The sequence below is a fragment of the Ylistrum balloti genome, unplaced genomic scaffold (genome assembly GCF_031769215.1).
Source record: "Ylistrum balloti isolate Yb309-2 unplaced genomic scaffold, AGI_CSIRO_Ybal_v1 Utg369640, whole genome shotgun sequence".
Lineage (NCBI taxonomy): Eukaryota > Metazoa > Mollusca > Bivalvia > Pectinida > Pectinidae > Ylistrum > Ylistrum balloti.
Window position 1 is genome coordinate 2,124,874 of NW_026781901.1, and position 19,149 is coordinate 2,144,022.

The following is a 19,149-nucleotide window of genomic DNA, read 5'->3' on the forward strand; positions in this document are numbered from 1 at the left end:
ATATAAGAGGTTAACTGTGACATGTGCGCGCTAGCCTTAAGTAAGAACAATGCACATGTTGTTATGCAACTTACACATCCCATCCCACTCCTTAAACAAACAAAAACATTTCATTGTCAAAATACATTTAGTAAAAGGGACAGACACAAGTTATTATAACCAGAGACGTATATAACACCTGGCCCCACTTGTATAAAACATCTCAACTTGAGATTTCCTCAAGCCCAGATTTTCCTCAGCTAATATCTCCTTGAAAATATCTTGTATGAAAATTCCTCAAGGAATTTCAGGACATCCTAGCCGATGCCTTCCTCTTGTTCCTTGAGAAAATTTTATACAAGCCGTTTTTGAGGATATCAGCTGAGGAAAATCTCGACTTGAGGAAATCTCAAGTTGAGATGTTTAATACAAGTGGAGCCTGTTATATATGTCTCTGCTATAACATTGTTGGATGTCCAATCATCCCGTTCTAATCATCCCGTTCCACTCCCTGAGTTGTCCTCTGTTGCTTTTAACTTGAAATTTCTGTACAAATGAAAGATATTCGGCTGCATTTCAATCGATCTGTTTAGAATACGGAAGTATATCATTTACTTACAGTTAGTTTAGCGCAGTTCATACTGAAAGGCACCATTTTATTCGGATTAATACAATTTTGGTGTTTTTTATTAATGTTCGTCGAGTATGTTATATATTTTTATTTATTGTTTTTGCTCGATGTGTGTGTATATGTACAATTGTATATAAACATGTATTCTGACAAATTGATCGATTGATTGATTGATTGATTTACTGACTGACTGACTGACTGACTGATTGATTGATTGATTGATTGATTGATTAAAGCCTGATACTTTTATGATTTCCATGTACTAAAGACGTATGATATTCTTTGTTATATGTATATCATATTATATGTGTATATGTGTATCATATTATATGTGTGTATGTATATCATATTATATGTGTATATGTGTATCATATTATATGTGTATATGTATATCGTATTATATGTGTATATGTGTATCATATTATATGTGTATATGTGTATCATATTGTATGTGTGTATGTATATCATATTATATGTGTATATGTGTATCATATTATATGTGTATATGTATATCGTATTATATGTGTATATGTGTATCATATTATATGTGTATATGTATATCATATTATATGTGTGTATGTATATCATATTATATGTGTATATGTGTATCATATTATATGTGTATATGTATATCGTATTATATGTGTATATGTGTATCATATTATATGTGTATATGTGTATCATATTATAGTGTATATGTATATCATATTATATGTGTATATGTATATCATATTATATGTGTGTATGTATATCATATTATATGTGTATATGTGTATCATATTATATGTGTGTATGTATATCATATTATATGTGTATATGTGTATCATATTATATGTGTATATGTATATCGTATTATATGTGTATATGTGTATCATATTATATGTGTATATGTGTATCATATTATATGTGTGTATGTATATCATATTATATGTGTGTATGTATATCATATTATATGTGTATATGTGTATCATATTATATGTGTATATGTGTATCATATATGTGTATATGTATATCATATTATATGTGTATATGTGTATCATATATGTGTATATGTATATCATATTATATGTGTATATGTATATCATATTATATGTGTGTATGTATATCATATTATATGTGTGTATGTATATCATATTATATGTTTGTATGTATATCATATTATATGTGTATATGTATATCATATTATATGTGTATATGTATATCGTATTATATGTGTATATGTGTATCATATTATATGTGTATATGTGTATCATATTGTATGTGTGTATGTATATCATATTATATGTGTATATGTGTATCATATTATATGTGTATATGTATATCGTATTATATGTGTATATGTGTATCATATTATATGTGTATATGTATATCATATTATATGTGTGTATGTATATCATATTATATGTGTATATGTGTATCATATTATATGTGTATATGTATATCGTATTATATGTGTATATGTGTATCATATTATATGTGTATATGTGTATCATATTATAGTGTATATGTATATCATATTATATGTGTATATGTATATCATATTATATGTGTGTATGTATATCATATTATATGTGTATATGTGTATCATATTATATGTGTGTATGTATATCATATTATATGTGTATATGTGTATCATATTATATGTGTATATGTATATCGTATTATATGTGTATATGTGTATCATATTATATGTGTATATGTGTATCATATTATATGTGTGTATGTATATCATATTATATGTGTGTATGTATATCATATTATATGTGTATATGTGTATCATATTATATGTGTATATGTGTATCATATATGTGTATATGTATATCATATTATATGTGTATATGTGTATCATATATGTGTATATGTATATCATATTATATGTGTATATGTATATCATATTATATGTGTGTATGTATATCATATTATATGTGTGTATGTATATCATATTATATGTTTGTATGTATATCATATTATATGTGTGTATGTATATCATATTATATGTGTGTATGTATATCATATTATATGTGTGTATGTATATCATATTATATGTGTATATGTATATCGTATTATATGTGTATATGTGTATCATATTATATGTGTGTATGTGTATCATATTATATGTGTATATGTATATCATATTATATGTGTATATGTATATCATATTATATGTGTATATGTATATCGTATTATATGTGTATATGTGTATCATATTATATGTGTATATGTGTATCATATTATATGTGTGTATGTATATCATATTATATGTGTGTATGTATATCATATTATATGTGTATATGTGTATCATATTATATGTGTATATGTATATCGTATTATATGTGTATATGTGTATCATATTATATGTGTATATGTGTATCATATTGTATGTGTGTATGTATATCATATTATATGTGTATATGTGTATCATATTATATGTGTATATGTATATCATATTATATGTGTGTATGTATATCATATTATATGTGTGTATGTATATCATATTATATGTTTGTATGTATATCATATTATATGTGTGTATGTATATCATATTATATGTGTGTATGTATATCATATTATATGTGTGTATGTATATCATATTATATGTGTATATGTATATCGTATTATATGTGTATATGTGTATCATATTATATGTGTGTATGTGTATCATATTATATGTGTATATGTATATCATATTATATGTGTATATGTATATCATATTATATGTGTATATGTACGTCCTGTAAGTGTATTGGACAATGATTTTCACTACATTTAAGATACATGTACATATATTCAATAATATTGTTCACGGGTTTGAAACAATTTTCAAAACATTGATTACGAAAAGGATATTTTGTTTCACAAACCAAAAGGAAATAATTAGCATTATGTTTTCATAGAGTGAAATAGCAATATGAATATAAACCAGCAAAGGCTGAAATCAGAAATCACACTTGTTAGATTCTGTGATAGATATATTGTTTCCATATCGTAAATAGTATAGCATAAACCAGGGACGTATATATAGGTCCCTGCATAAACCAGGAACGTATATATAGGTTCCTGCATAAACCAGGGACGTATATATAGGTCCCTACATAAACCAGGGACGTATATATAGGTCCCTACATAAACCAGGGACGTATATATAGGTCCCTGCACAAACCAGGGACGTATATATAGGTCCCTGCATAAACCTATGGAAAACAAATTGAAAATGAATTCTATTATTCATTATTATTAGATATTTCAACTAATTGTTTGATTTTAAGACCAAAATCTTGTTTAAATAAAGTACTTTCAAATACTCCGAATCAAGTATTTCGGAAACCCCACGAGCAAAGCATGGTAAACAAATTAGTGAGCTTACGCACGTGGTATTTATTTATTTAACAGGTTTTATGTCCACTATTACAGCCTTTCGGTCGTTCAGCGGACGAGCCCTGATGCACGTGGCTTCTCGCCAGTTGTTTATGTTTACAAGTCGGCAGGTCAAAGGTTACGCGGAACCTTTGTTGCTGAAGCCATCGGGTAGAATTAATCCGCGGTTCACTGAAAAGGGAGAGAGCAAAGAAGGGAGGGGGTGTGTCTTCACAAATGATGTTTCGATTTGGCAGAGATTATCTTATTTGGAGACGGTTAATTGCATAAATAAACGAGCTAATGTATTATATAACAATGAGCATAAAGATAAAGTGATTCGTGAGTAATGTGCCATTATATAGAGAACTATTTTGTTATTGTAAGTTACGTTGGTAGTAAGTTGACCAGCAAACTGCGGGGAAAAGTTTTTGACGGCGAAAGAGTTGAGCAGAGGAGCAGAGTACAACGATGAGGGAGGTTGTGTTATTTTTGATGTCAGTAACCGGTGTCCTGTCCTCAGAGGCGTAAGTAATCCGTACAGTAATCATATGTAGTCTAAACATAGAAGAAATAATCAAATTTCTTAATTGTTCAATTCTCTTTAAAATTTCAAGTTGAGCAGGAATATCCGTGCGTGTTCCGATTTTTTGTGAGAATTCATTTCCAATGTGTTTTTATCGTTTTGTTCTTGGATTGATATGTCTCAAATGCTGTATCTTTAACTATTTGGTATTCCAAATACCAACATGAAGAAAATTAACCGAAATATTTGGAATACCATTTTTTTTTACTTTTTAATTTGTACACGCAAGTGATCGGAATTGATACTGGTATTCGCGATTGCATATTTTGAAGACTAATATAATTCCTTGCATGAGGTAAGATCTTTGAATAACTATGATAAATATTTTGGAAATGATGTATGGTATGTGTTAAATGAATAGCGCTTCACCTAATTTCATAATAGTTAATTAAAATTATACCGTGTGATGTGACATACAATGTACATGTAGAATCTTGTACATGTGAAATATTAATCATATCATTTAAGCAGTTTTATAGCAACAGTTCACGTATGTCCGATTCCTGTGATTGTACATAGAAATTTTGATTGATTTGGGAACTAGCCTGATATTTGCAGAGTACTGTATAGGGGAAATGGCAGATTTTCTTCCCCTTGGATGAAGGACTAATGTGTAAAATCCAAACCTTAACAAACAGCAGTGTTTGATTACTTGCATATAGATTTTATTTATTATTTTCACTTAAAATTACCTCCCTTCTATTAACGTACTGTAAACAGTGATATGACCAGCAGTATCCTTCTTGTAGTTCATTGCATCAAGTTACGGTTACATTCAGTGATGCCATCATGAATATTTTACAGAAGATTCTTTTATGTTAGAAGCGTGTAAACATTTGTGTGCATGGACACATGCACTATACAGTATTTCACGCACAACTGTGCGATAGTGTTGCACATTTTGTGCATTTGGTAAATATGGCTGGCTTATATTACGAACTAAAAATTAAACTGAAAATTTGTGTTGTTTGGACTTAATATTGATCATAGGCTTATTAAAATTGACCAGTGATTATAAAAGTCATTTTAATTTGACAATTTTCGAAATAAGTCTTGACCCTGCATTAATTAGTCTTTTTTATAGTATGGTTTCGTACCTCAGAGAGTTGCAAGTTGTGTCTTTGGCAACAAAAATACCTGTGTTCTGGTATGTATATGTGACAGGTCAGGATCTTTACCGGCTAGGTCTCCCTTGTAACAAACACAGAACTTAAGATTTACCTGATTATATAATTCTTCTTCTTTCAAAACGACAGAAAAATAAGAGCAACAAAGAAGTAATGACAATAAGATATCTTTTGTGACGGTAGGAGATTTTAGAATAGTTATTGCTGAGACAAAAACAGAGGCTGAACACTTCTGGGACTTTGTAAACAAACCACTTTGAATTACGATTGTATATAACTACATGTATTGAGCCTGTATCTAATAGATCTACATGTGTCCAGTCTGTAGATTTATCACCTAATTAGGAAATGTACTTCGTTGTACTTTTACATATTTAAGAGCAAATAAACCCCATCCCACACTTACATATATCTATAAGTGAATTCTAAATTCTTACCAACCATGATAGAATCTCACATATATGTGATATAGAACTGCACACATATGTACAGTAACTTATTTCATCCTGTTTTGCTATTGTTGGTCCATTGCACATCTTGTCACATTGTACCATTCCATATCTACATGTGTGGGCTGACTTAACTGCTTTGGCTATGCAAATATTTTGGTACCAGAGAAGTATCATGTTATATAAACTTTTGTTTGAATGATGATCACCTGAAATAAGTTACTGTGACCTGTATTTTGACCTTTGACCCACTTAAGTAAAGATTGTTTCAGGAGTTTTATTAGTACTCTGTCATTAGGGACTATCTTTGAAGACATCACATTTTTGCTTGTGAGATAAAGAGTCGTCAGGTTTGCTGCATTCCTCTTGTATTTTTCTGAAGTGGCTATGAAACCTGAACACTTGTGATATTACTGATTAAATCTAGCATGAGAGGTTTCCTCAAACTTCATTCTCCTCCTACTTACTGAAATAGTTTGTCATCTTAAGAATTACTGCACATTTTTACCAGTGAAGAACATTGAACTACAGTTTTTGACTTAATTGTAACTAGCACTTATTCAGTGAAGTCTCCTGGATATAAGTAAGATGGTAAGATATTCTATAAATTGTCTCCCTATTTCTTGCCTATAAATGATATTTTACATGTATACATCCTAGATAGGTGATTTGTATGCATACCTGCAAATTCAGTTGCAATGACTACAAGAAGCAATATCTATCAGTGTCATTGATTTTCTTAGTTTACTATACTTCACATTCAAGAAAAACATGAAAGTTTGTTAAAAATCTTCATTTGCTTGAAGCCAAGAATGATTGTGGCCACTTACACATGTGGTGTCTGAATTTCAAGTGTTTTATGACTGGATATAATAGGTGTATATGTCTGTAGTTTCTGCCACTTCATTAGGGAATCACCCATTGTTGTCAGCTTCCTGAAAGTAACTGTAATAGTTAAATGTGTATACAATGTGACACAGTTTGACACAATGAATATTTATGGAGAGTCAAACCACTATCAACTGAAGAGAGATTTTCCAGGGTGTTCATTTGACATTTGGCAATTTCAGAATTCAAATCACAAATCTGGAAAGTCAAAACATATATGAAATAGATATGGCCTTTCAAACCCCAAAAAATCATTTCTAAGAGTCAAGAAGCATACTATTATGGGTCCAATACCTAAAATGTTTTTAATATATAATTCATCTTTGTTCAGTCATATGAATCCAGCTACATGTCAACCTTTCAGGAACTAATATTTGGAACTGTTTTCTGGTGATGGTTTTTTTTTTATCTCACTTGGCACTTTAAGCCAAAGGAGTTGTAGGGATACTGTGGCATCTGTCATTTGTCATCAGTCAACTTTTTCTACAAAATGCTACTAGTCATGAACAACTGAGGGGATTTTGACCATATTTGGTCAGAAGCATCCTTAGGGAAAGCGGAACATTTTTTTTATATAAATGGTGTGTCCCGGCCTCCCATGACCTGTCGGATGGGGCAGGCCTGAAAGGGGAAATTTGACTAGTTCTTTAAAATTCTACTCCTCCTGTAGGAATAATTGGATTACAACCAAATTTGAACAGAAGCATCTTTAGGTGAAGAGAAATTAATTTTGCATAAACAGTGGATTTTGGGCATGAGAAGTGGGGCCCAATATGGGAAGTAGAACTTTAAAATCATATTCCTCCAGTTGGAATTTTGTCCTAAATTGGTGAGAATCATGTTTAGGTGAAGGGGGATCAATTTTTATGATAAATGGTAGATTTTGACCCCTTGGGGCCTGAGGGATGGCCCCCAGTAGAGGAAATAGTTCAATTTCTTTTAAAAATAGTGTACTTCTTCTGTAGGAGTAATTGGACTTTTCAAGATTTGGTCATAAGCATCTTTTGGCGAAGGGGAATGAATTGTATGAATGGTAGATCTCTTCATCCTAGGGTATGAGGGATGGGGCCCAATGTTGGAAATACAGCAAATTCTTTAAAATCCTACTCCTCCATTAGGAATCTTTGAATTTTGCCCAGATTCGGTGTGAGTGATACAGGCCCTATGTGCCTCTTGTTTTAGTATGCAAATATACACCTGCAAATCAATGTAATACCTTGGGAAAATCCTGAAGATTCCAGGAATTATTACTTCTGTCTTGTATTTCTAAAAAGGCAAATTTTATCAAATTATGTTTGCATTGGTCTACAGTTGTTTGATAAAGTTTTATGAGAAACATATGCTGGATGATTTACAAATTCCTTTGGTTCTTTGTTGTAATACTGTATTTTCTGGATTATAAGTGGAATCTTTTTTCCTCGTGAGTTTGGCATGTGTTTTATATACTGCTGCAGCATATATGTGGATGGAAACAAAACACAGGAAGCATACCAGTACATTACTACAAGGCGTTACTGCGTTTTGTACCTGCCCGTCACATGTTTGTGACTGAAACAGAACGTCTATAACTGCCATTTGCTATCATTTACTGGATAATTTGAAAATTAAAATAAAAAAGGAACATTTTCATGGATCATTCCTTTTAATATGAACAACATTAGCTATAGTGGAAGTTAACAATAGCCTTTCACGGTTACTTTGAACCTGTAGTGGAAGTTTACAATAGCCTTTTGCATCCTGGTATCATAAGGTCATCAGGTTACAGGTCAAATTCTTAAGCGACCACCATGCCATGCTTGTTTATGATATGAATAGCTTCATGTAAAAAAAAAAATATATATTGGACTATAGAATTTGGTCAGCATACAAAGGCCTTCGTTAATATTTAATAGTACAGACACCAATGGAGAGATTGTTTAGTAAAACGTACTTAACTTCAGGCCCTATATCTTTGCGTAGACAAGCTGAAGGCAACCAAGCCAAACAAATTTGACATTTGCTACTAAATGGTTTTTGAAATACATCAATAAAATAAAGGATAGTCTATGTATGATTCATTTGCAACCTTTATTAAATGTTTCACTGATGGTCTTGATAAATTGCCTTCTATTGTCTGTTATATCAACAGATTTTGGGCAATGCAAAGGTTACCACTTCCTTAGGAAGGGTGCAGCTTATTTTCCAGTGCGGTTTGTATGTCGATCAAATTGGAAAAAAATCCATAAAATTCAGCTCTACAGCTTATATACCAATGCAGTTTCTAACCCAGAAAATACAGTTAAAAAAAGGGAGAAAATGTCCAATGGTAGATTGATCAAGTAAAATATTTCTGTAATCTCTTGAGATTTTATGTGATAAAGTGAAATATTTGAGCATTCTGTTGAGATTTTATGTGATAAATTGGAATATTTGAGCATTCTGTTGAGATTTTATGTGATAAATTGGAATATTTGAGCATTCTGTTGAGATTTTATGTGATAAATTGGAATATTTGAGCATTCTGTTGAGATTTTATGTGATAAATTGGTATATTTATAGCATTCTGTTGAGATTTTATGTGAGAAAGTGAAATATTTGAGCATTCTGTTGAAATATTACGTGATAAAGTGAAATATTTCAGCATTCTGTTGAGATATTATGTGATAAAGTGAAATATTTCAGCATTCTGTTGAGATATTATGTGATAAAGTGAAATATTTCAGCATTCTGTTGAGATATTACGTGATAAAGTGAAATATTTCAGCATTCTGTTGAGATATTATGTGATAAGGTGAAATATTTAAAGTGAAATATTTCAGCATTCTGTTGAGATATTACATGATAAAGTGAAATATTTCAGCATTCTGTTGAGATATTATGTGATAAAGTGAAATATTTCAGCATTCTGTTGAGATATTATGTGATAAGGTGAAATATTTCAGCATTCTGTTGAGATATTATGTGATAAAGTGAAATATTTCAGCATTCTGTTGAGATATTACATGATAAAGTGAAATATTTCAGCATTCTGTTGAGATATTACATGATAAAGTGAAATATTTCAGCATTCTGTTGAGATATTACGTGATAAAGTGAAATATTTCAGCATTCTGTTGAGATATTACATGATAAAGTGAAATATTTGAGCATTCTGTTGAAATATTACGTGATAAGGTGAAATATTTCAGCATTCTGTTGAGATATTATGTGATAAAGTGAAATATTTCAGCATTCTGTTGAGATATTACATGATAAAGTGAAATATTTCAGCATTCTGTTGAGATATTACATGATAAAGTGAAATATTTCAGCATTCTGTTTAGATAAGGTGAAATTATTCGTGATAAAGTGAAATATTTCAGCATTCTGTTGAGTGAAATATTTCAGCATTCTGTTGAGATATTATGTGATAAAGTGAAATATTTCAGCACTGTCTTCAGGTATTATGGGCTAAATGCAAACCCTTATCCACTTGGTTCAACATGGCCAAGATTAAGAGGTGACACATAGTTGAAAGTAAAGGTCTGTGCTTTCTTTAAACCTCATTAATTAGGCCAAGTGGCAGTTCATTTGTCCTACAATGATTAATATACTGATATGTACGTTTGGTTGCAGAGGATACCTGTTCACAATGCCACGCCAGCTCTGGCAGGGCACCAAGGAGAAGTTATGTATCACCAGGTTTGCTGAAGGGGATCCTCTTGAATACAACCTTGACCTAGTTCACACCCAAAACAATAGCACCACAAGATACATATTTGAATCTGGTAGGTGACTGTTGACAACATTGAATGTAACATATACATCTGTGGATGCATCACCAAATATTATTTCTGTCTGAATTTAATTCACAAATCAATATGCCAGCTAAATATAGACCGGACCAATGATTGGCAGGATTATTTTTTGTTCCACTGAATTGCAATTGATGTGATTTCATACAAAAGCATGTGACAATCAAATTTTTATGTTGAATTTCTCAATTAAATGTCTGATTTGTTGTAAACACCAAGGGTGTCAGATATTGCTTAATGAACAATAGTTTCTATCTAAGAAATACATGATAAAGAAATACACATATTTTGGTTATTATCATGCAGTGTAAGCATATAGACAAGATGTCAGTATCTTACACCTCATAGTCATTTGTTTTGATTTCATAGGACACTCATTCAGCAGGTAGTTCTCGAGATCTCCGTTCAATAAAATCAATGTACAAATTATTTCGCTTTCAGAAGTTTCTTACAAATACATTTATCAAATCTTATCACATGAAATCTTAAGTCATATTTGAGACAGGAACTTTACATTCAACATTTATGCACATCATATATGGTATGTACGGCTACCAATGTGATTCTGTGTTTGAGGTGTTATTTATACGGCACATTTATTGATAACATTGATATTACATGACAGATTTAAATCATTATGAGGGACCAATAACAACTGTGTATTATACCTATTGTCCATAGTTCTGAGTAACCAGAAGTTATCTACATCGTTTTAAATATTCTTTACACCAGACTTTAATTAAAATTTGGTTCCACAGGTAGTAGCCAATGCTGGAATTTTGATGTTCCTAATACTGAAGGGAAGTACACAGCCTCTTTCTCAGGCAGTCATGGAAATGGGACAGAGTTCAGGCACAAAACTGAAGTCACTATCCAGAAAACCAGTCAGATAACCCTTATACAGTGTGACAAACCTATGTATAAACCAGGACAAACAGGTGAGCATCCTCAATGTCACAGAAAGTAAACCGTATGCATACACAAAGAGAAAGACTAGGGGCATGGGTTAATTATAATGTCTGAAGGTCAGTGACATTTCTGTCTGTTCTTCGTCCATGACCATGTTCATATGAACCTTAATTCAGTTTGTATGGTACTATTGGTTTTATAAAGTGTTAGATTTTCATTTTCTTTTCATGTAATAATATGTGTTTCAACACATATGTACAGTAAAACTCGCTGGTGTTGAACGTGCTTGAATCAAATACATCAGATGAGTGTAATGTTTGGTTAGGTCAAGATTTTTTCTCTTCTTTATGTTATGTTAGTAAATTTAAGCATGGATGATTCGAACACTGCTGAGTCGCATACTGCATTTGTGCTGAATGCCTCTTTTGGATATAAATGTGAATACAATGTTTGTATTACTTTAGGTATTGGTTTCACAAAGTTTATGAGAACGGATGCTTGTGCTGCAATGACGATTGTCTCACATTACATTTTTAGGCCATCTGACCTGAAGGGTCAAGGTGACCTATAGTCATCAGACTTTGTCTGTTGTCCTGCATCGTGTGTAAACTTTACTTTAAAACCCTACTCTTTTCATATTCGAATGGATTTCAATCTAATTTGGTATGATGCATCATTGGGTGAGGGTTATCATATCTTTAGTTCAGAATTTTGATTCAATCCCTAGGGGTCAAGGGACGGGGCCCCAAAGGGGGAGGTGCTAAAATTAGATTTAAAAGCCTACTCCTCCTTTCTCCTTGGGTGGATTTCAACAAGCTTTTGCCTGATTCATCAGTTAGAGTAGGCAATTATTTCTTAAAGTCAGAAATTTGATTAACTTCTAGGGACTTTGGGGCTGGGCACCAAAAGGAAAGTGAGACAATATTTTGCTTCAAAATGCTACTCCTTTTTAATGCTTGAATGGATTTCAACCAAATTTAGTTTGAAACATCAATGAGAGTGGGAAATCATTTTTTTGAATTCAGAAATTTGATTCCACCCCTTTTTACTTGGGGGCAAGTCCCAATATAGAAAATGAGACAGTATTTTGCTTCAAAATACTACTTTTTAATGCTTAAATGGATTTCAAGCAAATTTGGTTTGAAAAGTCATTGATAGTGGGAAAATATATCCTAAATTCAGAAAGATGATTTGACCCCTTTGGGTCCCAAAAGGGGAAGTTAGGCAATATTTTGCTTCAAAATGCTAATCTCTCTTAATGCTTGAATGGATTTTAACCAAATTTAGTTTCAAACATCATTGAGAGCGTGGAATCATTTCCTATATTCAGAAAGATAATTCAAACCCTAAGGACTTTGGGGTGGGCCCAAAAAGTGGAAATTAGTCAATATTTTGCATCATCATGCTACTTTTTTTCATAATGCTTAAATGGATTTCAACCAAATTTAGTCTGAAATATCATTGAGAATGGGGAATCATTTCTTAAATTCAGAAAGTTGATTTGACCTCTTGGGACCTGGGCGTGGACACATCCCCAAATGGGAAAGTTAGTCAATATTTTGCTTCAAAATGCTACACTTTCTTAATGCATAAATGAATTTTAACCAAATTTGGTCTGAAACATCATAGAGAAACTGTTTGTTTAAATAAAAGATATAGTGGGTGTACAAAAATATAACATGTTTTTATTTATATATTACTTAATCATTGCTGTCACACTATGCTTTGGAACACGTATCCAGTAAACAACCAATGAAATTAGGGTCAATCATGGATGTAAAATATCTCTGTTCATAGAAGCATAGCTAAGTCGAACCATCAGATAAGTCAAATATTTCATTTGGTCCTGTCTACCTCAACTTGTTCGTGTTTTACTGTATCTTTACTTTTATTGTTACAGTAAAATTCAGAATCATGACGATTGATGGAATGATGAAACCAAAAACAGAAATGGTAAGTTCAACTGTTTTTTAGTTTGTTAAAACAGACCTGCATTCAAAAAAGGCAATAGATCATCAGAGTAATTCAGATTACCATATCACATTACAACTCATCTTTCCTCCCTATCATATTGGATTTGCTACCATAACAACCTGTAGAAAATCGTAAAATAATAAACATTACAGCCAGTAGAGAATCATTGCCACCATCAAACATTACAGCCAGTAGAGAATCATTGCCACCATCAAACATTACAGCCAGTAGAGAATCATTGCCACCATCAAACATTACAGCCAGTAGAGAATCATTGCCACCATCAAACATTACAGCCAGTAGAGAATCATTGCTACCATCAAACATTACAGCCAGTAGAGAATCATTGCCACCATCAAACATTACAGCCAGTAGAGAATCATTGCAACCATCAAACATTACAGCCAGTAGAGAATCATTGCTACCATTACAGCCAGTAGAGAATCATTGCCACCATTACAGCCAGTAGAGAATCATTACCACCATCAAACATTACAGCCAGTAGAGAATCATTGCTACCATCAAACATTACAGCCAGTAGAGAATCATTGCCACCATCAAACATTACAGCCAGTAGAGAATCATTGCTACCATTACAGCCAGTAGAGAATCATTGCTACCATTACAGCCAGTAGAGAATCATTGCCACCATTACAGCCAGTAGAGAATCATTACCACCATCAAACATTACAGCCAGTAGAGAATCATTGCTACCATCAAACATTACAGCCAGTAGAGAATCATTGCCACCATCAAACATTACAGCCAGTAGAGAATCATTGCTACCATTACAGCCAGTAGAGAATCATTGCCACCATTACAGGCAGTAGAGAATCATTGCCACCATCAAACATTACGGCCAGTAGAGAATCATTGCCACCATCAAACATTACAGCCAGTAGAGAATCATTGCTACCATTAAACATTACAGCCAGTAGAGAATCATTGCCACCATCAAACATTACAGCCAGTAGAGAATCATTGCCACCATCAAACATTACAGCCAGTAGAGAATCATTGCCACCATCAAACATTACAGCCAGTAGAGAATCATTGCCACCATCAAACATTACAGCCAGTAGAGAATCATTGCCACCATCAAACATTACAGCCAGTAGAGAATCATTGCCACCATCAAACATTACAGCCAGTAGAGAATCATTGCCACCATCAAACATTACAGCCAGTAGAGAATAATTGCCACCATCAAACATTACAGCCAGTAGAGAATCATTGCCACCATCAAACATTACAGCCAGTAGAGAATCATTGCCACCATCAAACATTACAGCCAGTAGAGAATCATTGCCACCATCAAACATTACAGCCAGTAGAGAATCATTGCAACCATCAAACATTACAGCCAGTAGAGAATCATTGCTACCATTACAGTCAGTAGAGAATCATTGCCACCATTACAGCCAGTAGAGAATCATTGCCACCATCAAACATTACAGCCAGTAGAGAATCATTGCTACCATCAAACATTACAGCCAGTAGAGAATCATTGCCACCATCAAACATTACAGCCAGTAGAGAATCATTGCTACCATTACAGCCAGTAGAGAATCATTGCCACCATTACAGCCAGTAGAGAATCATTGCCACCATCAAACATTACAGCCAATAGAGAATCATTGCTACCATCAAACATTACAGCCAGTAGAGAATCATTGCTAACATCAAACATTACAGCCAGTAGAGAATCATTGCCACCATCAAACATTACAGCCAGTAGAGAATCATTGCCACCATCAAACATTACAGCCAGTAGAGAATCATTGCCACCATCAAACATTACAGCCAGTAGAGAATCATTGCCACCATCAAACATTACAGCCAGTAGAGAATCATTGCCACCATCAAACATTACAGCCAGTAGAGAATCATTGCCACCATCAAACATTACAGCCAGTAGAGAATCATTGCCACCATCAAACATTACAGCCAGTAGAGAATCATTGCCACCATCAAACATTACAGCCAGTAGAGAATCATTGCCACCATCAAACATTACAGCCAGTAGAGAATCATTGCCACCATCAAACATTACAGCCAGTAGAGAATCATTGCAACCATCAAACATTACAGCCAGTAGAGAATCATTGCTACCATTACAGTCAGTAGAGAATCATTGCCACCATTACAGCCAGTAGAGAATCATTGCCACCATCAAACATTACAGCCAGTAGAGAATCATTGCTACCATCAAACATTACAGCCAGTAGAGAATCATTGCCACCATCAAACATTACAGCCAGTAGAGAATCATTGCTACCATTACAGCCAGTAGAGAATCATTGCCACCATTACAGCCAGTAGAGAATCATTGCCACCATCAAACATTACAGCCAGTAGAGAATCATTGCTACCATCAAACATTACAGCCAGTAGAGAATCATTGCTAACATCAAACATTACAGCCAGTAGAGAATCATTGCCACCATCAAACATTACAGCCAGTAGAGAATCATTGCCACCATCAAACATTACAGCCAGTAGAGAATCATTGCCACCATCAAACATTACAGCCAGTAGAGAATCATTGCCACCATCAAACATTACAGCCAGTAGAGAATCATTGCCACCATCAAACATTACAGCCAGTAATCATTGCCACCATCAAACATTACAGCCAGTAGAGAATCATTGCCACCATTACAGCCAGTAGAGAATCATTGCCACCATCAAACATTACGGCCAGTAGAGAATCATTGCTACCATCAAACATTACGGCCAGTAGAGAATCATTGCTACCATCAAACATTACAGCCAGTAGAGAATCATTGCCACCATCAAACATTACAGCCAGTAGAGAATCATTGCTACCATTACAGCCAGTAGAGAATCATTGCCACCATTACAGCCAGTAGAGAATCATTGCCACCATCAAACATTACAGCCAGTAGAGAATCATTGCTACCATCAAACATTACAGCCAGTAGAGAATCATTGCTAACATCAAACATTACAGCCAGTAGAGAATCATTGCCACCATCAAACATTACAGCCAGTAGAGAATCATTGCCACCATCAAACATTACAGCCAGTAGAGAATCATTGCCACCATCAAACATTACAGCCAGTAGAGAATCATTGCCACCATCAAACATTACAGCCAGTAGAGAATCATTGCCACCATCAAACATTACAGCCAGTAATCATTGCCACCATCAAACATTACAGCCAGTAGAGAATCATTGCCACCATTACAGCCAGTAGAGAATCATTGCCACCATCAAACTTTACAGCCAGTAGAGAATCATTGCTACCATCAAACATTACAGAGAATCATTGCTACCATCAAACATTACAGCCAGTAGAGAATCATTGCCACCATCAAACATTACAGCCAGTAGAGAATCATTGCCACCATCAAACATTACAGCCAGTAGAGAATCATTGCCACCATCAAACATTACAGCCAGTAGAGAATCATTGCTACCATTAAACATTACAGCCAGTAGAGAATCATTGCCACCATCAAACATTACAGCCAGTAGAGAATCATTGCCACCATCAAACATTACAGCCAGTAGAGAATCATTGCCACCATCAAACATTACAGCCAGTAGAGAATCATTGCCACCATCAAACATTACAGCCAGTAGAGAATCATTGCCACCATCAAACATTACAGCCAGTAGAGAATCAATGCCACCATCAAACATTACAGCCAGTAGAGGATCATTGCCACCATCAAACATTACAGCCAGTAGAGAATCATTGCCACCATCAAACATTACAGCCAGTAGAGAATCATTGCCACCATTACAGCCAGTAGAGAATCATTGCCACCATCAAACATTACAGCCAGTAGAGAATCATTGCCACCATCAAACATTACAGCCAGTAGAGAATCATTGCCACCATCAAACATTACAGCCAGTAGAGAATCATTGCCACCATCAAACATTACAGCCAGTAGAGAATCATTGCCACCATCAAACATTACAGCCAGTAGAGAATCATTGCCACCATCAAACATTACAGCCAGTAGAGAATCATTGCCACCATCAAACATTACAGCCAGTAGAGAATCATTGCCACCATCAAACATTACAGCCAGTAGAGAATCATTGCCACCATCAAACATTACAGCCAGTAGAGAATCATTGCCACCATCAAACATTACAGCCAGTAGAGAATCAATGCCACCATCAAACATTACAGCCAGTAGAGAATCATTGCCACCATCAAACATTACAGCCAGTAGAGAATCATAGCCACCATCAAACATTACAGCCAGTAGAGAATCAATGCCACCATCAAACATTACAGCCAGTAGAGAATCATTGCCACCATCAAACATTACAGCCAGTAGAGAATCATTGCCACCATCAAACATTACAGCCAGTAGAGAATCATTGCCACCATCAAACATTACAGCCAGTAGAGAATCATTGCCACCATCAAACATTACAGCCAGTAGAGAATCATTGCCGCCATCAAATTTTACAGCCATTAAAAATCATCTATACCATCTGACATTTCATTCTATCATGTGCCAGTGGTAAATGTTTCAGATATCCTTGGTCAGCATAGAGAATCCAGCAGGTGTCAGAGTACGCCAATGGAGGGATGTTAACATGTCTAGAGGTAAAATTTCAAAGAACTCGATATACTGAAGATATACAGGTGTACATTTCTTGTAAATATTTCATGGAGTGGATTGTCTAACAAAAACATATTTTAATTAATTGATATTCTGGGAACTTTCTGATATTTCAAGAGTTTCAACTGAAGTGAGATACATCTAAACTTTTTGAGTACAACATGTAAACAAAGAAATGATGTATTCCATTTTGCTTAATGTAGGTTTAGCAAGTCTTGAAATGGCACTTTCCTCTGACCCCCCTATGGGAAAATGGACCATCTCTGTCAAAGTGGAGGGAAAAAGCAACAAACAGGAATTTGTTGTCAAGGAATATGGTAAGTTGAATTTACTGTTTTATAAACATGCCAAGTTTGTACAATTCTTCAATCTTTATATTGTAAAATCAATAATATTTGGACTGGATAAGTATATATATTAGTGGATCTATTTTCATTGATTTAGAGCGGACTCTAAATCTACAAATTAATACGTCTATAAAATGTATGAATAGGTATACATATTAGTGCGGACTCTAAATCTACAAATTAATACGTCTATAAAATGTATAAATATGTATACATATTAGTGCGGACTCTAAATCTACAAATTAATATGTGTATAAAATGTATAAATAAGTATACATATTAGTGTGGACTCTAAATCTACAAATTAATACGTCTATAAAATGTATAATTAAGTATACATATTAGTGGATCTATCTAAATCTACAAATTAATACGTCTATAAAATGTATAAATAGGTATACATATTAGTGCGGACTCTAAATCTACAAATTAATACATCTATAAAATGTATAATTAAGTATACATATTAGTGGATTTGTTGAGCTGTATTATCCATGAAATCAAGGTCCCCAATCTT

At 33.6% G+C, this 19,149-nt stretch overlaps 1 protein-coding gene across 1 annotated transcript in view; it reads left to right on the forward strand.

The window, feature by feature from the left end:
• The first annotated feature begins 4,433 nt into the window (after positions 1–4,433).
• LOC132554037 (alpha-2-macroglobulin-like) overlaps positions 4,434–19,149 on the forward strand; it is a 59,438-nt gene continuing 44,722 nt past the window's right edge. The window contains exons 1-6 of the mRNA XM_060218337.1: positions 4,434–4,491; positions 10,609–10,760; positions 11,546–11,725; positions 13,597–13,649; positions 18,197–18,269; positions 18,489–18,602. Of these exons, the coding sequence (XP_060074320.1) occupies positions 4,436–4,491; positions 10,609–10,760; positions 11,546–11,725; positions 13,597–13,649; positions 18,197–18,269; positions 18,489–18,602 (628 nt within the window). The 5' untranslated portion in view covers positions 4,434–4,435. The remainder of the gene's footprint in view (positions 4,492–10,608; positions 10,761–11,545; positions 11,726–13,596; positions 13,650–18,196; positions 18,270–18,488; positions 18,603–19,149) is intronic.